The sequence below is a fragment of the Carcharodon carcharias genome, chromosome 20 (genome assembly GCF_017639515.1).
Source record: "Carcharodon carcharias isolate sCarCar2 chromosome 20, sCarCar2.pri, whole genome shotgun sequence".
NCBI classification, from domain to species: Eukaryota; Metazoa; Chordata; class Chondrichthyes; order Lamniformes; family Lamnidae; genus Carcharodon; species Carcharodon carcharias.
Window position 1 is genome coordinate 37,298,985 of NC_054486.1, and position 25,432 is coordinate 37,324,416.

General features: G+C 45.5%; 1 protein-coding gene across 2 annotated transcripts in view; it reads left to right on the plus strand.

Moving 5' to 3' along the window:
* Positions 1–494: 494 nt before the first annotated feature.
* The window catches only part of LOC121292505 (zinc finger protein DPF3-like), a 122,587-nt gene continuing 97,649 nt past the window's right edge, over positions 495–25,432 (plus strand). For both annotated transcript variants that reach the window (XM_041214545.1, XM_041214546.1), the window contains exon 1: positions 495–573. In XM_041214545.1, coding sequence (XP_041070479.1) covers positions 542–573 — 32 coding nt within the window. In that variant the 5' untranslated portion in view covers positions 495–541. The remainder of the gene's footprint in view (positions 574–25,432) is intronic.

The following is a 25,432-nucleotide window of genomic DNA, read 5'->3' on the forward strand; positions in this document are numbered from 1 at the left end:
CATCACTCCAGAGCCAACGATCTGGAATGGCCACAGAACCAAGCGCCATTGAATCGGAAAAGAACCAAGTGTTCCTGCACCAGGAAATGGTACCGAGCCTCGTGCACCAAACTCATCATAGAGCCCGCGCTCCAAAAAAAAATCAGCATAGCACCCAGTACTTGGGAGCAAACGATTACAACTGCTCAAAACTGAGGACCCAGCGCTCTGGAAGCAGCAAAGCCCAGCACCGAGCACTGTGCGCGGAGCAGGTACTGACTGAATCTAACTCTGGACCCAGCAGAGGGACCAGCTCCCCTGAACTGGCAGGGAATCCAGCGCTTCAGAGTGGAACTAGCCCAGCTGTCTGGACCCAACAACCAGTCCAGCCCTCCCGAAGCAGCACCGAGCCCAGCACATGGTTTTGCTAATCAGATGGAGGGTGGACGGGCCGTTCTATTGGACAGCTACAGTCCCGCCTCCCTGTTCAGTATTGTGCACCGATTGGCTGATGTGGCATTCTAAGAACGTTTAGTCGGAGACTCTGTTACATTGTAGCAAAATGGCGACTGTCATTCAGAATCCTCTTAAATCGTGAGTAGGCGAATAGTGTAGAGAGCGAGCGGCGGAATAGGAGGGCAATAGAGTGATAGCAGAATGGAAGCAGAAGGGCGACCCTTGGCTTCCAATTTGCTCTGCGGTTTTTGCTGTGGATGTGTTATTGCAGGTTTTATCGTGAGCTTGTGGTGGGTTGTTGTGGCTCCTGGGGGAAGCTGTCAGCCTGCGGGCGGAGAGTGCATTTTTCCGTGCTGACGTTTAGCTCTGGGGGTGGTCCGAGGCGAGCGCCGAGCTATTGCTCTGTAATGGAAAGGAACTGCTACCTATTTTACCTCTTGTACAGGTTCGGAACCGCTAGTTCACAGCTCAAGCTTCAATGCTATTGCAGAGACTCGGCTGGTGGTGGGGCAAGGAGAGCGGATAGAGGCAGACGGGAATGGAGAGGGCGGAGCTAGGGGAGATGGGGAGGTGGGCGGGGCTGGGGAGTGTGTTGGGGACATGCGGAGGGGGCGTGGCCTAGGCGGGAGCGTGGTCAGTGGAGATGGGAAGGGGCAGGGCCGGGGGAGGGGAAGGTGGGAACAGGGAGGGGGTCATGGGGGATAGGGCTGAGGATGGATGGCAGGAAGAGGATTGAGGACTTGGGTGTTGGGGCTGGGGGAGATGGGAGGGTGGGAAGGGGGAGATGGAAAAGGGACAGAGATACAGAGAAGGAGTGGGGCATGGGGGAGAAGGAGAGGGAGAAGTGGGCAAGGGTGTGGGGGAGATTGGAAGGGTGAAGGGGGCGTGGGGGAGATGGGAAGGAGGCGAGGGGATGCGAGGGGAGATAGAAACATGGGGTGGGCAGCATGGGTGCTGGTGCTGGGTGAGATGGGAAGGCGGTGAGGGTGTGGGGTAGATGGGGTGCGGGGCACATGGGAGATGGGAAGGGGAGAGGAGAGGGCTAGGGCTGGGGCTGGGGGAGGGGGTGTGGGGGAGATGGAAAGGGGATGAGCAGGTGCAGGAGGAGATGGGAATGGGGAGAGATGGGAAAAGTGGGGTGGGCAGTGTGAGTAGCATGGGTGCTGGTGCTGGGTGAAATGGAAAAATGGTTGGGACACAGGGGAGATGGGAAGGGGGCAGGGCGCCAGGGAGAGGGGACGGGGGCGGGGCGCCAGGGAGATGGGAGTGACGTGGGGGAGAGGGAGAGAAAAAGCGGGGGTGGGGGAGATGGGGAGGAAGTGGGGGCGCTGATGAGATGAGCAGGGGTGCAGAGGATAGGGGGAGGAAGCAGGGGGAGGGGGCCCGGTAGGGTGGGAGGGAATGGGGGTGAGGGGGAGGAAGCAGGGGGATGGGAGGGAATGGGGGTGCGGGGGAGGAAGCGGGGGGATGGGAGGGAATGGGGTGCGGGGGAGGAAGCGGGGGATGGGGTGCGGGGGGGATGGGAGGGAATGAGGGAGCGGGGGGGATGGGGTGCGGGGGGGATGGGAGGGAATGAGGGAGCGGGGGGGATGGGAGGGAATGGGGGTGCAGGGGAGGATGCGGGGAGGATGGGAGGGAATGGGGGTGCGGGGGAGGAAGCGGGGAGGATGGGAGGGAATGGGGGTGCGGGGGAGGAAGCGGGGAGGATGGGAGGGAATGGGGATGCGGGGGAGGAAGCGGGGAGGATGGGAGGGAATGGGGATGCGGGGGAGGAAGCGGGGAGGATGGGAGGAAATGGGGGTGCGGGGGAGGAAGCAGGGAGGATGGGAGGGAATGGGGGCGCGGGGGAGGAAGCGGGGAGGATGGGGCGCGGGGGGATGGGAGGGAATGGGGGTGCGGGGATGGGGCGGAATGGGGGTGCGGGGGAGGAAGCCGGGGGATGGGGCGCGGGAGGGAATGGGGGGGAATGGGGGTGCAGGAGAGATGGGCAGGGCCGAGGGGATCGGGGTGCGGGAGAGATGGGCAGGGCCGAGGGGATCGGGTTGCTGGGGAGATGGGCAGGGCCGAGGGGATCGGGTTGCGGGGGAGATGGGAGGGGGCGTGGGGGAAATGAGAAGGGGGCGGAGGAGTTGGGGGGAGGGGGCATGGGGGAGATGGGAAAGGGGTGCGTTGGGGGGATGGGGCATGAGGGAGTTGGAAAGGGAGCAGGGAGATGGGAAGGGGACGGATTTCTGGGGGGGCTAGAAGGGGGTGGGGGCGTCGGTGAGATGGGTTGGGGGCAGGGGCACTGGTGAGATGGGGGTTCAGGTGAGATGTAAAGAGGAAGGCGGTTGGAGGGTGCGAGGGAGCGATGGTAATGCGGGGAGTGTTGGGGCCGTGGCTGGGGGAGATGGGAGGGTAGTGGGTGTAGGGCTGGGGCCGGGGGAGATGGGGGGGGTAGTGGGTGTAGGGCTGGGGCCAGGGGAGATGGGAGGGGGCCGTGAGGGAGATGTGCAGGAGGGAAGGGGTAGGGGTACATGGGCAGCCAGGATGGGGGAGATGGAAAGCTGGGGAGGGGCCCTGGGCTGTGGGAGATGGGAAGGTGGGGAGGGGGCGTGTGGGCCCAGGGCCGGGGGAGATGGGAAGGTGGGGAGGGGGGCGTAAGGGCCCAGGGCCCGGGGAGATGGGAAGGTGGGGAGGGGGCATGCGGGCCCAGGGCCGGGGGAGATGGGAAGATGGGTTTGGGCTGGGGAGGTGGGGTATGGCCAGGGGTATTGGGAATCAGTCAGGGGCTGGGTAGGCTGTCATGCTGTTTACTGTTCACTTCTGGAAGTGAATTTATTGTCTTTTCCTTGTCGTTATCTACACACATGTGAAAACCTTGTTCTTATTTTGATGTAGAACTGTTTGCTCATGTGAGGTGGGATCTCCTAGGTAATGTATCAGCCTTTGCAACACTGGCTGCACCACTTCCCCCATTGTTAAACTTGATATGTACTTTTGGAAAATGACTTTGAATGTGTTTCTGTCAAATTATCTTGTGAACCTAGGTAGATCATGTTGTGCATCTCTTCATTCACTATCTGCATAAGGTCAATGTCATCTTTACATATATATATTCAAGGGTGCCAAAGTTGCCTTTCAGATGGGATCTCCGCTCGGTTTTTCTTGCCATTAGATTTAGTTAAGGGAGCATCGCATTAAAAAGTTGTATATACTGTTTCCTGTTAAAAGTTGAATGAAGAGGCACCTGAGCAGGGTTTCATTATTACTGTTCCTTCTTCAAAGTACCCTATGGTGATCATTAATTTCTGTAGGGAGCAGTCAGTCATTGTTTAACCACACACGATTGAATGCTGTTGTTTATTCTTAGATGTAATTGTCTTTTTTTATTGCTGGTGCCAATATTCATTAGAATATTCCAATCACCCACAGTACACCAGTGAGCCCTGAGGTGTTTAATATTCACGTTTCACTGTTATTTATTCCTTGTTTATTGCTCTGTGCTTTAATAATACAGTTTGTTTCCCAGACACCCATTTCATCCCCTTTTCAGGCTCTTCACAACCTCACTTTGCTGAGCTGACCATATATCTGTATCATCAATAAGGCTGCCTATTTCCACCTCCATAACATTGCCAATTTCTGCTCTTGCCTTAGCTTATCTGCTGCTGGAACTCTCATCTAGGTATTTGTTATCTCCAGGCTGAACCTGACCGAAGCTCTTTTGACCAAGCTCATTTGCTCTGTAAACTCGAGGTTATCCAAAACACTGATATTCATCACATGAACATCCCCATCCCTGAGTTTGCTGACTTACGTTGGCTCCAGTTAATCAATGCCTTGATTTTAAACTTCTTATCCCTGTGTTCAAATTCCTCCATGGTCTTTCCCCTTCCTACCTCTGTAATTTCTTCCAACCCTACAATCTTCTTAGATACCTTCAATTCTGGCACCTTGCACATCCTATTTTCTAGCCCTCTACAATTGTCCTTAGCTCTGGAATTCCCCCCCCCCCCTAATCTTTTCTGTCATTTTACCACTCTTTACTCATTTAAGACTGGCTTCTTTGTCCTCTCCTAAAATCTCATGTGGCTGGGTATCAATTATTTTTTTGATATGTGCTCCCGTGGAGTACCTTGGGACATTTTACTATGCCAAAGGCACTGTATAAATTCAAGTTATTGAATGCAGCAGTGTCAATCTTCTATAATGTTGATTCATCATTTTGAACATGTCCCTTGATTCAACAATGGCATCTATTCAGTTTCTGCCATGGGTGTTCATGTGAAAGGAGGCCAATTTTTGACCTGTGGGTCTTTGGGCGCATGAGGCAGAACATCCCATGCGACAGTGGGATCCGGAGTGCAAAGTTTTCTTCCTTTGCTTTCCTTCTCTGCTGTTGCTCTACCTCAGTACTGAATCAGAACTTGAAGCATGATGCATCTTGATGGACAAGTTGTCAACATGAGCGATTGGTAGTAAACTCCTGCCAGTAATTAAGATCAATGCTGATGCGCATCAAGGTGGGAGAAGGTGGAGTGTCAAACAGGAAACCCAATGCCGCGGTTTCCCACATGCTGCGGAGCTTCGGCATGCGTCTTTTGGCCTTGGCAGATTACCTGCCAAGCAGTGAATTTGATATTGATAGATTTAGCTTCCACCCAGATAGGATGCACTTCAGAGCTGTAGTGGGTGTATTCACTACCCTGGCAACAGTGGAGGGAGGTCTTCCGGATCTGTGGGTCTGATCTGTGCCACCCATGGGTCTTAGTACCAGGCAGGGACTGTGAAGGAAGCAGTTTGGAGCTGGGATTTGGATTTTTAAAAATTTTAACATCCAGCCTGAATCCAACCACCCATTTTTGCTAAATCCAGTCAATACAGCTACATTGCTGGCCAGTTGCTGGCAAATGTTTTGTTTACTACAATGTATCTTGTGTAATACAATTCCACTGAGTTTTCATTTTACAAGGCAACATTATTTTCATGTCTCAAAATAATTATACCATGTCTTGCTTGGGCAGATGAGGTTTTGTAAACTATTTTGTTGGGCCAGCTGCTTGCTTTTGTAGGGTCTGCCTTTTTCACCAATAGTTCATGGGAAATTAGTTATTGGGGTGTGTAATTTTAGCTTCACTGTCTAGCAATGTCACCCACTCCTGAAAACTGTTGTCCAGCTTCTATTTGAATCTGTAAGCTAAAGCTTAGGGCATCATATTTCAGTGTGGTGAAATTCTTCAAGCTGTACCTATTAAAATCTTTCCAAAAAATACAGTTGAGATAATGAACGGCCAGAATTTGCTGGAAAGTATGGTGAGTTTAATGGCACATCCCATTATTATACTATTTCTTATGTTCTTATTGCCTAAATCATTCAGCAATTTGTCAGTCCTTCAGAACCGGGAGCTCACCCTCAACCTCCCTGAGAATTCCAAAAAAATTGCTGCATTTGCACTTCAATTACACACACAGCAGAAATTTAGAGCTGGTACTTAACAGCATATGAACCCTTTAATGACTAGATTTATGTTTCTGCAATCCTAACAGGGCCCAGAGAGAGAACAGTTGAAGTTATGGAGTTTCATTCCTGTGGATAGTAAATTGTTGCTAGAGATTTTTTTAATTTACAGTTTAATTTTTAATCTTTTTCTTTGTCACTCTTTTTCGCTTTCTTAATCCAATCTTCCCTCTCTTTCTTTCATTTTTCTTTCTATAACTAGCACAAAATGATGGGTTGAATGGCCTCCTATTTTGTAACCATTCTATGATTCTATGAATTTGATTCTAATTCACCCTCTTTGCTTTCTCATTATTCCTACTATCTCATTGGGTATGGAGATAGACTGTTAGTCCCATTGTTTATTAAGATCCCAGATGGCCCATTGACCCGGTTATCAGCTTTTACTTCTAGCAGTTTACAGTGCACAATTTGAGCTGTAGGGTGCAGGAAAAAGTCTGCCGAATCAGGCACACAGGACATGCCCCAGCCCACAACAATGACTACTTGTATTTATGTAGCACTTTAACATAAAATGTCCCAAGATGCCCAAATTTGCTTCACAGGAGCGTTATAAAACAAGATATGAACACAGCCAAATGAGGAAATATTCACAGAATCACACTGAAAGCCTGGTCAAAGAACCTGGTTTTAAGGAGCATCGTAAAGGAGAAAAGCAAGATGAAGAGGTGTAGGTAGGGCAGGCAGAACTTATGACCTTGGTAGCTGAAGGCTTGGCCACCAGTAGTGCAGTGATTAAAAGCAAGGATGCTCAACAAGCCAGAACTAAAGGAAAGCAGATAACTTGGAGAATTTTAGGGCTGGCGGAGGTTACCAAGAAAGTGCTGCTAGTGGGTTGGGAGGTGGGGGCGGGCGGGTGGAGGAAGGAAGGAAGAAAGGAAGGCAGGGAGGTGTAGGTGGTGTTGGCAGGCAAGGCCATGGAGGGAGTGGAAAACAAGGATGAAAATTTTAAAATTGAGGCTTTCCTTGGCCAGGAACCAATGTAGGTCATTGAGCGAGGATGGTGGGTGAATGAAACTTAGAGCAAGTTAGGAGGTGAGCTGCAGAGTTTTGTCTGCTATTTACATAGTGAAGTTCAGTGTGTGGACTGTGGAGGCCGGCCGGGATTTCAGTGCAAAAGTCAAATCTAGAGGTAAATAGGTAGTTTTAGTGATGACATTGTAAGGAACATATCTTTTTATTTCTGTTGGACTATGGATTAAGATTACAATGGCTGCAGGTTGAAAGGTAGGTTCACTGGAACAGGATGAGAGATATATGCAATGTTGCAGTCCTGGAACAGAGCGTGCCCTGAAAGACAGGATGGTGCCAGAAAGGAGTCGTGGACCAATCAAGCCTGACAACAGCATTTTAATTGGCTCTTGACCAGGTGACTGGGTTTTTGTGTGAGAGCAGTGCTGCTGAATAGCTTCTAGCCTGAAATAAAAAGGACCTAAAACCCTTCCTGTGTGCGGAAGATTCCAGTAATTCCACAGTAATAGCTAGCTGGCTTTTTCTTTTCATATCTCCATAACCTGCTCTCTCTCTCTCTCTCTCACAAAACCCCTGTCAAGAGGCAAAAGAGGGAAATCACTGTTAGAGACATTGAAAGGCACGTGCTCAACCAGAACTAAATACTGAAAGTGCTGGAAGACCACCTCGTGTCATCAACAAGAACTGAAAGGAATTTGGAAGACATCGGTCAAAATCAACCCATCGAATCCTGTACTCCAGAATTGGTGCTATTGAACTGTTTTATTCCACCCTTAAAATCCATGTTTTTGATGTGTATTATGTGTCTTGTATGTGCATGTAGGGGTAGAGTTTAGGTTATAGAGTTAGGAATTAGCAGTTCACATTTCTTTCTTTTGCCACAGTTTGTTCAATAAACACTTATTTACTTATTAAGTTTACAAACCTGGTGCTTGTATTCTGTTAACCTAAATTGAACACTTAGGTAGAATTGGGGCAATATGATGGTTTGATCAAACTTTTCCACATTTGTCGTGGCTCGGGGAGCAGTGGGGCTTGATATCACAGCGCACTATCCCTGGAGGGTTGTGACAGCATGAACATGTGGCTGAAAGCTCCTCAGATTCTGGGTCAGTCTCTTGAGAGTTGCAAAAAGGTTTAATTCTTAAGTTATTTGATGTGTGTTGCCAACATATTTTGATTTTTATTTGAAAACTGCCATTTTCATGTAGTAATTTGTGAATAGATTTTCCATTTATAATCGGGGAAGAAAATAGCCATGTTTTAATGCTTTATGTAAAATAAATCAGTGAGGTGCATTTATAATGAACTGTATGCCCACAGTAATTTTTAGTAGTGTTGTCCCTAATTTTCACCAAATGAATTGTATGAAATAACATCATTCCTAAAATTTAGTGTGATAGCCTCTATGAAAGCCAGTGCTCTTCATGGTATATCTTGCCTGCCTTTGGGAGTTTGGTTAGCATGGTGTTTATCAGAGAACCCCTGTCATCATTAATTGTTCCAAGAACAACTGTGCTTAATTTTTGGTGGGGGACTGAATACATTATTTTGGCTGTTAACAAGCTTCCTAAATTTGGCATTCACTTTTGGATAATTAATGAGTTCTACCAGTTATTGTATTTTCTTAAACTCTTATGAGTTCCCTTCTATTTTCGATGTCAATGAATTTTCTTCCTTCTCCTTGTTATGGTTTGGTGCTCTCTGCCAAGCAGTCGTCGTTCCAGCAATTTGACAGGTTCTATCCTGTTTCTGTTGACTTCACAGATGAGCATTTTGTGGAAGGGTGCAGTCTCCTAGGACAGTGATCAGGTGCACAACCCCTGGCTGTGTTTTTTTTTCTCCTGATCCTTAACTCTGGTGCAGTTGTAGGGCAGTCTTGATGGGCCAGCTTTTTCCATCTAGCATTTTCATAGAAACAGAGAAAATAGGAGCAGCAGTAGGTCATTTGGCCCTTCGAGCCTGCTCCGCCATTCAATGTGATCATGGCTAATCCTCTATATGAACGCCATACTTCCGTTCTCTTCCCTTGATGCCTTTAGAGTCTAGAAATCTGTCAATTTTCTTCTCAAATATATTCAGGGACTTGGCCTCTACAGCCTTCTGTGGTGGAGAATTCACAGGTTCACCACCCTCTGAGTGAAGAAGTTTCTCCTCATCTCAGTCCTAAATGGCCTACCCCATATCCTGAGACAGTGACCCCTTGTTCTAGACCCCCATGCCAGAGGAAACATCATTCCTGCATCCAGTCCGTCCAGCCGTGTCAGAATTTTATACGTTTCAATGAGATCGCCTCTCATTCTTCTAAACTCCAGTGAAGACAGGCCTTGTCAGCCCAATCTCTCCTCACACGACAATCCTGCCATCCCTGGAATTAGCCTTGTGAACTCCCTCTATGGCAAGTATATATTTTCTTGGGTAAGGAGTCCAAAACTGCACGCTACTCCAGATGTCTCATCAAGGCCCTGTACAGCTGTAGCAAGACATCCTTACTCCTGTACACAAGTCCGCTTGCAATGAAGGTCAACATACCATTTGCCGCCTTAACTGCTTGCTACACCTGCATGGTTGCTTTCAGTGATTGATGTATAAGGACATCAACATTTGCCAATCTATCACTATTTAAATGATATTCTGCCATTCTGTTTTTCCTACCAAAATGGATAACTTCACATTTAAACATGTTGTCCTGCATTGGTCATGTATTTGCCCACTCACTCAACGTGTCTAAATCACCTTAAAGCCTCTAAACATCCTCCCCATCACTTTCATTCCTACCAAGTTTTGTGTCATCAGCAAACTTGGAAATATTTCATTTGGGCCCCTGATCCAAATCATTGATATATGTTGTCAATAGCTGGGGACCAAGTACTGACCCCTGTGCAACCCCACTAGTCACTGCTTGCCACTCCGAAAAAGACACATTTATTCCCCCTCTCCATTTCCTGTCTGCTAACCAATTCCCAATCCATGCCAATATATCACCCCCAATCCCAGGTGCTATAAGTTTGCACACTAACCTCTTATGTGGGACTTTTTCAAAAGCTTTCTGAAAATCCAAATACACCACATCCACTGGTTCTCCCCTATTCTGCTAGTTACATCCTCAGAAAATTCTAGTAGGTTTGTCAAACATGAGTTCCCTTTCATAAATCCATGCTGACTTTGTCTAATCCTGTCGATCTTTTCTAAGTGCCCTGTTATCGCGTCCTTCATGATAGACTAGCATTTTCTCTACTACTGATGTTAGGCTAACTGGCCTGTAATTCCCTGCTTTCTCTCCTCCCTCATTTTTTAAACAGTGGAGTTACGTTAGCTACCCTTCAGTCTGCTGGGACTGTTCCAGAATCTACAGAATTTTGGATGATGACAACCAATGCATCCACGATTTCCATGACTATCTTTAGTAGCCAGGATGTAGATTATCAGGCCCTGGGGATTTATCGGCTTTTAGTCCCATTAGTTTCGACAGCACTCTTTTTAGTAATACTAACGTCCTCCTCACTGAGCCATTGGTTTCCCAGCATTTCTAGAAAATTACTTGTGTCTTCCTCCTTGAAGACAGAAGAAAAGCAGTTGCTTAATTGCTGTGCCGTTTCCTTGTTCTTGATTATAAATTCTCCCATTTCGGAATATAAGGGACCTATATTTGTCTTCACTAATAGAACCATAGAAAGGTTACAGCACAGAAGGAGGCCATTCAGTCCATCTTGTCCATGCCAACCTGAGGACACCCATGTGCCCTTTCTAATCCCACCTTCCTGCACCCAGCCCATAGCCCTGCAGCTTACAGCACTTAAGGTGCAGATCCAGGTACTTTTTATAAGAGTTTAGAGTTTCTGCCTTTACCACCAACTTGGGCAGCGAATTCCAGACACCCACTACCCTCTGCGTAAAAAAGTTCTTCCTCATGTTCCCCCTACACCTTCTGCCACTTATCTTGAATCTAGAATTCTCCACCAAGGGAAACAATTTTATCCTGTCCACCCTATCTATTCCCCTCATAATTTTGTACACATCAATCAAGTCACCTCTCAGCCTTCTTTATTCTAAGGAAAATAACCGCAACCTATCCAATCTCTCCTTGTAGCTACACTTTTTTAACCCTGGTAACATTCTTGTAAACCTCCTCTGCACTCTCTCCAGAGCTATTACGTCCTTTCTGTAATGTGACCAGAACTGCACACAATACTCCAGTTGTGGCCTCACCAGTGTTTTATACAATTCCAACATTATATCCTTACTTTTATATTCTATACCTTTGCCAATGAAAGAGAGCATTCCATATGCCTTCTTTACAACCTTGTCTACTTGAACTGCTGCTTTCAGGGACCTGTGTACTTGTACGCCAAGATCTCTCACTTCATCTACCCCTCTTAGTATATTCCCATTTATTGTGTAATCCCTGTAACTGTTTGACCTCCCTAAATGTATGACCTTATACTTCTCTATGTTAAAATCCATCCACTTTACTGCCTACTTCACCAACTCATCTATGTTGTTTTGGAGATTATGGCTATCCTACACTATCCACTACTTGGCCAATCTTTGTGTCATCTGCAAATTTCCCAATCGTGCCCCCCACATTCACATCCAGATTGTTAATATATAACACAAACAGCAAGGGTCCCAACACCGAGCCCTTTGGAACACCACTTGAGACAACTTTCCATTCGCAAGGGCATCCATCGACCATTATCCTTTGTTTCCTGTTACAAAGCCAATCTTTTATCCAACTTGCCACATTACCCTGAATCCCATGGGCCTTTACTTTCCTGACCAATCTGCCATGTGGGACCTTGTCAAATGCCTTGCTAAAATCCATGTACGCAACATCCACTGCACTGCCTTCATCAACCCTTCTTGTCACTTCCTCAAAGAATTCAATCAAATTTGTGAGGCAAGACCTTTCTTTAACAAGTCCATGCTGACCATCCCTGACAGTCCATGTCTTTCCATATGACAGTTAATCCTATCTCTCAGGATTGACTCTACTAATTTGCTCACCACTGATGTAAGACTAACTGGCCTATAATTGTTAGGCATTTCCTTTGATCCCTTCTTAAATAATGGAACTACGTTTGCATTTCTCCAATCTTCTGGTACCTCCCCTGTATTTAGTGAAGATTGGAAAATCATCCTCAGAGCATCTGCTATCTCCTCCCTGACTTCCTTCAGCAGCCTCGGAAACAATCCATCTGGCCCTGGTGACTTATCAACTTTCAAGGATTTCAACCCTTTGAGTACTTCCTCTCTCTTTACGACTATCCTGTCCAATATCTCACAGTGTTCCTCTTGGACTACTATATCTACATCCTCCCTTTCCTTTGTAAACACAAAGACAAAATATTCATTCAAAACCCTTCCCACCGCCTCTGCATCTACACACAAGTTTCCATCTCTGATAGGTCCCACTTTTTCCTTAACTAACCTTTTAGCATTAATGTATTGGTAAAACATCTTTGGGTTATCTTTAACTTTACTTGCTAATCTTTCTTCGTGCCCTCTCTTTGATTTCCTTATTTCCTTTTTTACTTCGTCCCTGCTATCTGCAGTGCTTAGTTCTTTGTGCCTATCGTAAGCTTTTTTGGTTTGATCTTCTCCTGTATTCCTCTAGATAACCAGGGAGGTGTAGATTTGGCATTACCACTCTTATTTTTGCAGGGGATCTAGCTTTTTCGTGCTTCCCACTGGTTTTCCACTGATTTATCCTCCAGCAGTGCTGTCCAGTCCACCTCAGCCAAGTCCCTTCTCATTTCAGCAAAATTTGTCTTCACCAATTCAAGACTTTTACTCCTGCCTTATCTCTGTCCTTTTCCATGGTAATGCTAAATCTAACTGAATTGTGATCATTGTCCCCGATATGGTCGCCAACTGTCACTTCACCCTTCTTCGTTCCCCAAGACTAGGTCTAGAATTACATCTCCTCTCGTTGGGTTTGTCACTAATTGGTTGAAAAAATTTTCCTGGACACAGTGAATTTTTCTCCCTCAGTACCCCTTATATTGTTTGAATCCCAGTTGATAACAGGATAGTTGAAGTCTCCTACTATTATTGCCCTCTTGTTCTTACAAGCAGAAATTTGCCTACATATTTGTTCTCCTGTCTCCCTTTCACTATTTAGGGGTCTGTAGTATACTCCCAGTAGTGTAACTGCTTTTTTATTTTTCTAAGCTCAATACATAAAGCCTCATTTGTTGACCCATTTAGTATATTATCCCTTCTCACAACTGGAATTGATTCTTTAACCATTAGTGCTACCCCCCTCTCCTTTTTTATCTCCTACTCTATCGCGTCTGAAGACTCTATAACCAGGGATATTAAGCTGCCAGTTTTGTCCCTCCTTTAGCCAGGTCTCCATTATAGCAATGACATCCTGCTGTCATGTGTCTACCTGGGCCCTTAACTCATCTACCTTGTTTGTAATACTCCTTGCATTGAAGTATAAACAGTTTAATCCTGTCAGTTTCCCTTGCTGGACACTTTGTAAACTTTGCTTCTCCTGTAACTCCATGTCTTTCACAAGGTCCCTAGCTAATGTTTTACCTCAATTTTTCTGATCTGAATCTGTCCTATCTGATTCTATTCCTGGGATCCCATTCCCCTGCCACACTAGTTTAAATAGTCCCCAACAGAACTATCAAAAGCCCCTGCAGGGACACTGGTCCCAGCTCTGCCTGGGTGCGGCCCGTCCAGTTTGTACAGGTCCCACCTTCTCCAGAACCAGTCCCAGTGCCTCAAGAATCTGAATCCCTCCCAGCTACACCATCTCTCCAGCCACGTGTTCATTTGGTCTATCCTCTTATTCCTGCTCTCACTAGCATTTGGAACTGGAGTAATCCTGAAATTACTACATTTGAGGTCCTGTATTTTAATTTATCTCCTAACTTCCTGTTCTGAGCTTGCAGGTCCTCATCCCTTAGTTTACCTATGTTATTGATACCAATGTGTACCATGACCACTGGCTGTTACCTTCCCTCCCCAGAATGTCCTGCAGCCGCTCCGTGACATCATGGACCCTGGCACCAGGGAGGCAACATACCATCCTTGATTCACGTTTGTGGCCACAGAAGCCTCTGTTGTGCCCCTAACTATTGAATCCCCTATCACTATAGCCCTGCCACTTGTTTTCCTCCCACCCCTCTGAGCAGCAGAGCCACCCACGGTGCCATAAACTTGCTGTTGCTGCTTTCCCCTGAGGGGCCATCCCTCCCCAACAGTATCCAAAGTGGTATATCTGTTAGAGAGGGGGATGACCACAGGGGACTCCTACACTACATTCCTTGTCTTTTACTGTTCCTGATGGTCACCCATTCCCTTTCTGCCTGTGTAATCTTCACCTGTGGTGTGACCGCCTTGCTAAACGTGCTATCCATGACTTGCTCAGCATTGCGGATGCTCCACAATGAGTCCACCCACAGCTGCAGCTCCAAAACCCAGTTAGCTAGAAGTTGCATTTGGACATACCTTCTGCACACGTAGTCACCAGGGACGCTGGAAGCGTCCCTCATTTCCCACATCCTGCAGGAGGAGCGTATCACGGGTTTGAGTTCTCCAGCCATGATGTCCCTCTCGATTAAGCTAGTTACTCCCTTAAAATACGCTAGCTCGGGGCCTTATTTATGTTATCTAGGAACCTTGTTTCTTGACTAATTATACTTGTACAGTACTATACATTTTTAGCTCTTACCTCAGTATTAAGCAATGAATTAATTTTACAGATTGAAAAAAAACTCACCAGAATTTACTCACCAATCAGCTGCTTTTTTAAAAATCCACTTTCAGTAGAGTGTTGCTTGCAGGTCTGGTGCACTCCTGAAGGTACTGCCTCTCCCTCTCTTTTTTTTGGTTTGAGGGTGAGTGAGGGATGGAAACACTAAAGCAATGTAATGTTTGGGGCTATTTCATTCTTTGACAGTGGGTCCTCCTCGATCACCTTCTGAGTTGCAGTGAATGCGCTGACTTCTCCCAGAGTGCTTCTCAGTCACTTCTCACTACTGTTGGTTCTTTTTCCTTTTCACATACTCATTTTGCAGTCCGCTTTTATGTTCCTTGCAAGTTTATTCCCTTAATCAATTTCTTGCTCCTCTTTTGCTGAATTCTAAACTGCTCCCAATCCTCAGGCTTAATACTTTTTCAAGCAACTTTATATGACTCCTCTTTGGATCTAATACTATCCTTAATTTCTTTTGTTTGCCATGATTGGGTTGCTTTTACTGTTGTGTTTTTGTGCCAGAAAGAAATGTATAATTGTTGCAATGCAGACATTCGTTCCTTAAATATTGGCCATTGCCTATCCACCTTTTAATGAAGTTCTTCAATCTATCTTGGCCAACTCATGCCTCATACCTTCCTAGTTCCCTTTGTTTAGATATAGGAGCCTACTTTCTGATTGGACTACTTCACTTTCCAAAGTATTGAAGAATTCTATCATGTTATGGTCACTGATCCCTAAAGGACCCCACATGGCAAGATTATTAATTAACTCCTTCTCATTGCACAATACCAAATATATGATAGCCTGTTCCCTAGATGGTCCCTTGATGTACTGGTCTAAAAAGCCATCATGTACATGCTCCAGGAATTCGTCTGCCACAGTGTTATTGCTAATTTGGTTTGCTCAGTCTATAGGTAGATTAAAGTCACACATGATTACTGTCGCACCTTTGTTACATGCATCTCTAGTTTCCTGTTTAATGCTGTCCCTACCTTACCACTACTGTTTGGAGACCTGTAGACAACTCACATTAATGTTTTCCGCCCGTTTTTGCTTCTCAACTCCACCCAGACTGATTCTACATCTAGATTTTCTGAGCCAATATCCTTTCTCACTGTTACATTGATTTCATCCTTAACTAAAAAGGCTACCCCACCCTCTTTTCCTTTTTGCCTGTCCTTGTTAAGTATTGAGTACCCTTGGATATTCAGTTCCCAGCCTTGGTTACCCTGCAGGAATGTCTCTGTAATTGCAATCATAGCATACCCGTTTACGTCTATTTGCACTGTTAATTTGTTTATCTTATTGCAAATGCTCCATGCATTCAAATATAGTGCCTTTAGACTTATCCTTTTTAATGTTTTACATATCTTTTATTGTACTATGGCCCTCTTTGCTGCTGGCCCTTGTTTCCTCTGCCTTCTACTTTTGCTTTCTATTTTTCTGCCTTTCTTTTCCCTACATTTGTTTCCCTCTCTGCCTCCCCGCTCATGTTCCCACCCCCCTGGCAGTTTAGTTTAAACCCTCCCCCACAGTACTAGCGAAACCCCTGCGAGGATTTTGGTCCTGGACCTGCTGGGGTGCAACCCATCCAGCTTTGTAAAGTTAACTCCTCATAGGTTAGAGAGAGAGAGAAAGAACCTGAGACCTCATGGTAAACCCAGTGGGAAATTTGGTGAACTGTAAAATTTGTTGTGATAACTTGGCAGAACTGGTTAATTTAAAAAAAAAACTTCTGTTTTCTGGGGCAGTCTGTCATTCATAGTAAGAAATCTGTACACTTCATTCAACAAGGACAGAATCATGATGCACATTTTTGTTCAGCTTTTAAATGCTTGGTGAGTGGAGCTGGAGATTTTTTTTATTTCCTATTCCAGTTTAAAATGCATTCATTCTTGGGGTGTGGGCATCACTGGTAAGGCCAGCATTTAGTTACCCTTCAAAAGGTGGTGGTGATCCACCTTATTGAAGTGCAGTAGTCCATGCTGTAGTATGGTGTAGTTACTCCCACAGTGCTGTGAGGGCAGGAGCTCCAGGACTTTGACCCAGCAACAGTGAAGCTATGGTGGAGTGTGACTTGGATAAAATTTACAAGTGGTGGTGGTGCCCTGCTCCTGCTGCCCTTGTCTGACTAGGGAGTAGAGATCCTGGATTTGAGAAGTGCTTTTGAAGTCTTAATGAATTGCTGCCATGTATCTTTTAGATGGTACACTATGGCAGAGGGGGTGAATGTGTTAAGGCGGTGATTGGAGTGCCCATCAAGTAGGCTGCTTTGTCCTGGATGATGTCAAATTTCTTGAGTGATGTTGGAGCCGCACTCATCTAGGCAAATGGAGAGTATTCCGTCATACTCCTGACTTGTACCTTTGTAGATTGTGAGAGTCGGGAGGTGAGTTACATGCTGCGGAACTCCCAACTTCTGAACTGTTCTTGTAGCCAAGTATTTGTATGGCTGGTCCAGTGCAGTTTATGGTCAATGGTAACCCCCAGGATGTTGATAGTGGGGGATTCAGAGATGGTTAGATTCTCTCTTGTTGGAGATGGTCATTGCCTAGCACTTGTGTGGCATGAATGTTACATGCCACTTGTCAGCCCAAGCCTGAAAATTGTCCAGGCCTTGCTGTATTTGAACATGGACTGTTTCAGTATTTGAGGAGTCATGAATGGTGCTGAAATTGTGCAATCATCAGTGAACATCCCCATTTCTGACCTTATGGAGATGAAGGAAGTTTGAAAATAAATTGGAAATTCTTCCACTTTCAATGGCAAAACTAAATTGCCACTGTTTTCAGTTCTAAGAAAAGAGTGCTGCAAGCTGTATTGCACCTAGACTTCACTGAGGAGCAGATAAGCCGATCTTGTGAAATTTTAGAGGCCATAAGGACCCATTTTGAGCTATTTACTAATGTTAACCTATGAACGCTACATGTTCAACACCAGAGCAGAGGAAGAGGGGGAGAACATTGATCAGTATATGACTACATTGAGATGTCCAGCTGAATCTTGTGAGTTTGAGCAACTGTAGGATATGAGCATACGAATTAGGACTAGGAGTAGGCCACGACCCCATGAGCCTGCTCTGTCATTCAATAAGATCATGGCTGATCATTTTCTCAATTCCACCTTCCCTGATAACCCTTCATCCCCATGCTTACCTAGAATCTATCTAACTCTACCTTAAAATCCAACCTGGCCAATTATTGCCCCATCAGTCTACTCTCTTGTAAAGTGATGGAAAATTTCATTGACAGGTCTTTTTGACATGACACTGAAAAGAAATCAAAACTGTGTATATCAAAACTTTATTTTTATTGCTTTTTTAAGTGGAATTTTGCTGAATCACAAGATGGCTGCTATAGGTCACATGACCCAAGATTGGCCATCTGTTGCAGAAACTTCCAAAGAGATTACAAGAACAAATGACTTCTACTCTCCATCCTTGTGGGATATCACACCCCATTGTAAGGCCACATTATGATCATGAAACTAGATGACTAACAGATGAACTGACTTCCCCCAGCCGGGAGGATAACACAAACAAAGACATTGAAAATTGTTATACCTGAAGAGATGTTAACAGCCACCATTTCACTCCAAAGGAAAACAATGGATTTTGGCCAGAAGCAAAGAAACTGCTTCTGGGGCTGCAATTAACTCATTAATGGGCCTTGTCACATGACCCCCCATGCTTCTAGCCTTTTGGACTGTTTTAATATTACATCTCTAGCCTCACAGCTCATTCTGCTGATTTAACACCAATTGGAAAGGACTCGAGCTGAGTCCCTGCAAACCAAGCAGCCGCCACCCTCTCTCAACTCCTCGAAGCCTGTTTGATTGTAAATGTCTCTGCCAAGCAGTCTAAGCACAGAAACCCCATTGTGCTGCATCATCGTTTATTTCAAGGATTTTCATGTTGCTGCCTCCAACCAGAAACTCATCTGGACTGAACTCCACCACAAAGGAAACAATCTGGACTTTCTCGGACTTCTGACATCACATGAACTAATATTCATTCTTGTGGTTATTTTACTGCTTTGTTTCCAAAAGGTGTAAATCTTTCTCTTTTCTATCCCTTTTAGTATTTGTGTGGGTTTGAATGTGAACAAACTAACCTACTGAGTTAATCATAATGTGATTTTGCTGCATGTTACCTGTAAAATTGGACCCCACAAACTCGGGGGTTGGGGCAACATGCCTCAGCCTAATTTAAAAATCATTCAAAAACACTTTTTTGCTTATGGACAGAAGGGGAAAGGATAAAGAAGTAGTTTCTTTCTCCATCCTGTCCGTAACAGCAGTGCTATCAAGCGCTGCTTACCCAGCAATAACCTGCTCACTGACGCTCGGTTTGGGTTCTGACAGGGCCTCTCAGCTCCTAACCTCATTACAGCCTTAGTCCAAACAAAAGAGCTGAACTCCAGGGGTGAGGTGAGAGTGACTGCCTTTGACATCAAGGCTGCATTTGACTGAGTTGGCATCAAGGAGTCCTAGCAAAACTGAAGTCAATGGGAATCGGGGAAAACTCTCCTCTGGTTGGAGACATACCTAACAGAAAGAAAAATGGTTGTGGTTGTTGGAGGCCAGTCATATCAGCTCCAGGACATCACTGCATGAGTTCCTCAGGGTAGTGTCCTAGGCCCAACCATCTTCAGCTGTTTCTTCAATGACCTTCCCTCCATCATAAGGTCAGAAGTGGGGATATTCGCGGATGATTGCACAATGTTCAGGACCATTTGCACCTCCTCATACTGAAGCAGTCCATGTATATATGCCACAAGACCTGGACAATATTCAGGCTTTGGCTGATAAGTGGCAAGTAACATTCATGCCACACAAGTACCAGGTAATGACCATTTACAACAAGAGAGAATCTAACCATATTTCCTTGACTTTCAATAGCATTATCTTCACTGAATCTCTCACTGTCGACATCCTGGGGGCTACCATTGACCAGAAACTGAACTGGGCCAGCCTTTTAAATGCTGTGAAGAGCAGGTCAGAGGTTGGGAATTCTGCAGAGAGTGACTCACCACCTGACTCCTCAAAGCCTGTTCACCATCTACAAGGCACAAGTCAGGAGTGTGATGGAATACACTCCACTTGCCTGGATGAGTGCAACTAAAACAGCACTCAAGAAACTTGACACCATCGAGGACAAAGCAGCCAGCTTGATTGACACCCCATCCACCACCTTAAACATTCACTCCTTCCACCACCAATGCACAGGGGCAACAATATGTACCATCTACAAGATGCACTGCAGCACACCACCAAGACTCCTTCGATAGCACCTTCCAAACCTATGACTTCTACCACCTAGAAGGACAAGGACAGCAGAAACAAAGGAATACCACCACCTGCAAGTTCCCGTCCAAGTGGCACACAGTCCTGATTTAGAACTATATTGCCATTCCTTCACAGTTACTGGCTCAAAATCCTGGAACTCCCTTCCAAACAGCATTGTGGGTGTACCTACACCACAAGGACTGCAACAGTTCAAGAAGTTGGCTCACCATCACCACTTCAAGGGCAATTAGGTATGGGCAATAAATGCTGCTCTGGCCAGCGACGCCCACATCCAATGAACAAATAGAAAAAAAATTAAGCCTTTATGTACAATAGCACCAGGGCTCAATATGGCAGAGTTCCTAGAGGAGTATAAAAGTGCAGGGGGGAATTTAAAAAGGAAATTAGGAAAGCTAACAGAATGCATGTGAAAGCATTGGTAGGTAGAATAAAGGAAAACCCAAAGGGTTTTTTTTAAATATCTAAAGAGCAAGAGAATAACTAGAGAAAGAGTAGGGCCAATTAGGGACCATAAGAGGTAATCTGTATGTGGACCCAGAAGACATGGGTACCGTCCTCAATGAATACTTTGCATTGGTCTTCACATTGAAAAATGACGACGCAGGTATACACATTAGAGTGGAGGACTGTGAAATATTAGAGGAAATTAACATAGAGAGGAGGTACTAGCGGGTTTAGTGGCCTTAAAAGTGATAAATCCGCAGGACTGTATGAGATGTATCCCAAGCTGTCGAGGGAAGCAAGGGAAGAGATATCAGGGGCCCTGGCAGTAATTTTCAAATCCTCTCTGGCCACAGGTGAAGTGCCAGAGGACTGGATGACTGTAACATTGTCCCATTATTAAACAAGTGAGGAAGAGATCCCTCATGGCAGATTGGTCAAGAAAGTAAGAGCCCATGGGATCGAAGGCAAAGTGGCACATTGGATCCAAAATTGACTGAGAGGCAGGAAGTAGAGGGTGATGGTAGAGGGATGTTTCTGTGAATGGAAGCCTGTTTCCAGTGGTGTTCTGCAGGGCTCGGTGCTGGGGCCCTTGCTGTTTGTGGTGTACATAAATGATTTGGACTTAAATGTAGGGGGTATGATCAAGAAGTTCGCAGATGACACAAAAATTAGAAGGGAGGTAAATAGTGAGGAGGATAGCTGTAAACTGCAGGAGGATGTCAATGTACTGGTCAGGTGGGCAGAGCAGTGGCAAATGGAATTCAACCCAGAAAACTGTGAGGTAATGCACTTGGGGACCCTGGAAAGTACTGAAGATCAGAGGGACATTGTGTGCATATCCACAGATCCCTGAGGGTAGCAGGGCAGGTAGCTAAGGTGGTTAAGAAGGCACATGGGATACTTGCCTTTATTAGCCAAGACATAGAATGCAAGAACAGGGAGGTTATGCTGGAACTGTATAAAACACTAAAACGCTAGTTAGGAGTACTGTGTGCAGTTCTGGTCACCACATTATAGAAAAGATGTGATTGCACTGGAGAGGATGCAGAGGAGATTTACCAAGATGCTGCCTGGGCTGGAGGGTCTGAACTATGAGGAAAGATTGGATAGGCTGGGTTGTTTTCCTTGGAGCAGTGATGGTTGAGAGGGGACATGATAGAGGTGTATAAGATTATGAGGGGCATAGATAGGATGGATAGGAAGGCACTTTTTCCATTAGTAGAGGGGTCAATAACCAGGGGGCATATATTTAAGGTGAGAGGTAGAAGGCTAAGAGGGGAGTTGAGAAATTATTTCACCCAGAGCGTGGTAGGAGTCTGGAACTCACTGCCTGAAAGGGTGGTTGAGTCAGAAACTTCGGTAACATTTGAGAAGTATTTAGATGTTCACTTGTGTTGCCGTAGCCTCCAGGGCTATGGGCCAAGTGCTGGAAGATGGGATTAGTGTAGTCAGATCTTTGTTGATGGGCGTGGACACGATGGGCCGAATGGGCTTCTTCTGTGCTGTAAATTTTTATGAGTCTATTTTAGTGTTGAACTCTAATTGTTTTTGACCCGTGTGTTGAGTGGGCATTTTACTCATTGTGACGTAACATATTCAGAAACAGACACGTAGACATTGTTAATCTTTCTTTTAAAAAAAATCCAGTTTCTCATTTCATTATTTTACAACTGAAAATTCTCAACTCATCAATTGGTTAATTTGCCTCCGCATTTAAGTGTATATGCCACATTGTAACCTTTTTCTTCCAGCAAAGCCTTGAGGACTTTATTGATCTTTAAATGTTCTACTAAATGTAACTGTCTAAAATACCCTGTTTGCAGTTAGGAATAGAGCTAGGGGAGGCAGTGGTGTAGTGATTTTGTCACTGGTCTAGTAATTCAGAGATCCAAGGTCTCTGAGGACCATGGTTTGAATCCCACCACAGCAGATGTGAATTCAATTGAAATTCAATTCAATCATTAAAAACCTGGAATTAAAAGTCTAATGATGACCATGAAATCATTGTCGATAAAAACCCATCTGGTTCATGAATGCCTTTTAGGGAAGGAAGTCTACTGTCCTTACCTGGTCTGGCCTACATGTGACCCCAGATCCACAGCAATGGGGTTGACCCTTAAATGCCCTCTGAAGTGGTCTCGCAAGCCATTCAGTTGTACCAAACCACTAGAAAGTCAATAAGGAATGAAACTGGACGGCCCACCCAGCGTCGACCTAGGTACCAGAAACAACAGTGGCAAACTCAGCACTGTTGACCCCGCAAAGTCCTCCTTACTAACATCTGGGGGCTTGTGCCAGACGAGTCAAGCAACAGCCTGACATAGTTGTACTCATGGAATCATACCTTTATAGATAATGTCCCAGACACCACCATCACCATCCCTATGCATGTCCTGTCCCACGGGCAGGACAGACCCAGTAGAGATGGCAGCACAGCGGTATACAGTTGGCCAGCAGTTGCCCTGGGGGTCTTCAACATTGAATTTGGACTCCATGAAGTCTCATGGCATCAGATTGAACACGGGCAAGGAAACCTCCTGCTGATTACCATGTACCCACCCCCCTCAGCTGATGAATCCGTACTCCTCCATTTTGAACATCACTTGGAGGAAGCATTGAGGGTGGCAAGTGTGCAGAATGTACCTGGGGTGGGGTACTTCAATGTCCATCACCAAGAGTGACTCAGTAGCACCACTACGGACTGAGCTGGCTGAGGCCTAAAGGGCATAGCTGCTAGACTGGGTCTTCAACAGGTGATGGGAGAGCCAACACTTGACCTCATCCTCACCAACCTGCCTGCTGCAGATGCATCTGTCCATGATAGTATCGGTGGAGTGACCGTCGCACAGTCCTTGTGGAGACCCTCCATCAGGTTGAGTGGTACTACCACTGTGCTAAATGGGATAGATTTCGAACAGATCTAGCAACTTGAGACTGGTTAATCATCAGGCATGTGGGCCATCAGCAGCAGCAGAATTATATACAACCACAATCTGTAATCTCATGGCCCAGCATACCCTCCATTCCACCATTACCATGAAACCAGGGGATCAATCCTAGTTCAATGAACAGTGCAGGAGGGCATGTCAGGAGCAGTACCAGGCATACCTAAAAATTAAGTGTCAACCTGGTGAAGCTACAATGTAGGATTACTTGTGTGCCAAACAGCATAAGCAGCTAAGCAATTCCACAACCAATGGATCATATCTAAGCTCTCTAGTATTGCCAAATCCAGACATGAATGCTGGTGGACAATTAAACACTTCACTGGAGGAGGAGGAGGCTCCACAAAGATGGGGGAGCCCAGCACAACAGTGCAAAAGGTAAGGCTGAAACATTTGCAACAGTCTTTAGCCAGAAGAGCCGAGTGGATGATCCATCTCGGCCTTTTCTGGAGGTTCCCAGCGTCACAGATGTAAGTCTTTAGCTAATTCGATTCACTCCATGTGATGTCAAGAAATGACTGGAGGATACTGTAAAGGTGATGGGCCCTGGCAGTATTCTGTCAATAGCACTGAAAACTTGTGCTCCAGAACTTGCAGTAGCACTAGCCAAGCTATTCCAGTGCAGTTACAACACTGGCATCTACCCGGCAATGTGGAAAATTGCCTGGGTATGGCTTCTACACAAAAAGCAGAACAAATCTAACCTGGTCAATTACCGCTCCATCAGTCTACTCTACATCATCAGTAAAGTGTTGGAAGGGGCCATCAACAGTGCTAACAAGTGGCACTCAACCAGCAATAACCTGCTCATGACGGTTTGTTTGGGTTCCACCAGGTTTACTCAGCTCCTGATATCATTACAGCCTTGGTTCAAACATGGACAAAAGAGCTGAACTCCAGAGCTGAGGTGAGAGTGACTGCCCTTGACATCAAGGCAACATTTGATTGAGTGTGGCATCAAGGTTCCCCACCAAAATTGGTGTCAGTGGGAATCGGGGAAAACTTTTTGCTGGTTGGAGTCATACCTAGTACAAAGGAAGATGGTTGTGGTTGTTGGAGGTCAATCATCTCATTTTCAGGACATCAGTTCTTCAGGGTAGTGTCCCAGGCCCAACCATCTTAGCTGCTTCATTAATGACCTTCCCACCATCATAAGGTCAGAAGTGTGTATGTGCAATCATCAGCATACAATGTTCAGCACCATTCATGACTCCTCAGATACTGACTGTCCAAATGCAGCAAGATGTGAACAATATCCAGGCTTGGGCTGACAAGTAGCAATTAACAGTCGCGCCACAAAAGTGCTAGGCAATGCCCATCTCCAGCAAAAGAGAATCTAACCATTGCCCCTCACTCACTCTCTCTCTTAGCTGTCTAATCGATTCGTTCTAATCTATTGACCTTTGCCCCACTTGATATTGGGTATGCAATTAAAATGTTCAGGTAACTGGAGAAGGGATGTCAGGAAGAACCTGTGCTTGTACAGTGTGTCTCACATCCAGCCAATACTTGCAGACCTCACAAAAACTTGACAATATGTTAGGAATGAGGGAATAAAATACGTCAAAAATAGTTTGGTAAGCAAAATGGAATAGTTATGGAAAATAAAGTTGACTTTTTTCATCTTTTGGCGACGTATCAAAACCAGATGCAATTCATTGACCACTGTATTTCTTATCTTTTTCAATTTTCAGTGCCATTGCTGCAAACTGTGGAAGCATCCTGCATTGTGGACCACCCAGATTTTTTTCATTTTAAATTCAGTTGTTCAGGAATGAAGTTCCTTTCCCTGTACAATCTATAGCTACTGTTTAGATAATTTACACACTCAAGTTCTTGTGCAGCATTGACTGTGAAGATGTTCTTGGACATGTCTTTCTTAAGAGAGATTTGATGCAACCACTGGAGGCTTATCAACACCAGTGATCTATAAGTTAAGGAAGGTGGCTGCATCATGCTTTAGGAGTGTGTTTACATTTGTGGTTTATTTTCTCCCCTTCTGATTGTTGGGACTTTTTCTGCACGTTGTCTTCTTGGAGACCAGAACAAAAATGACATTACACAGTCCTGAGAGGCAGATGTCTTGATCTTCTGCCTGTGCCACCACACCAT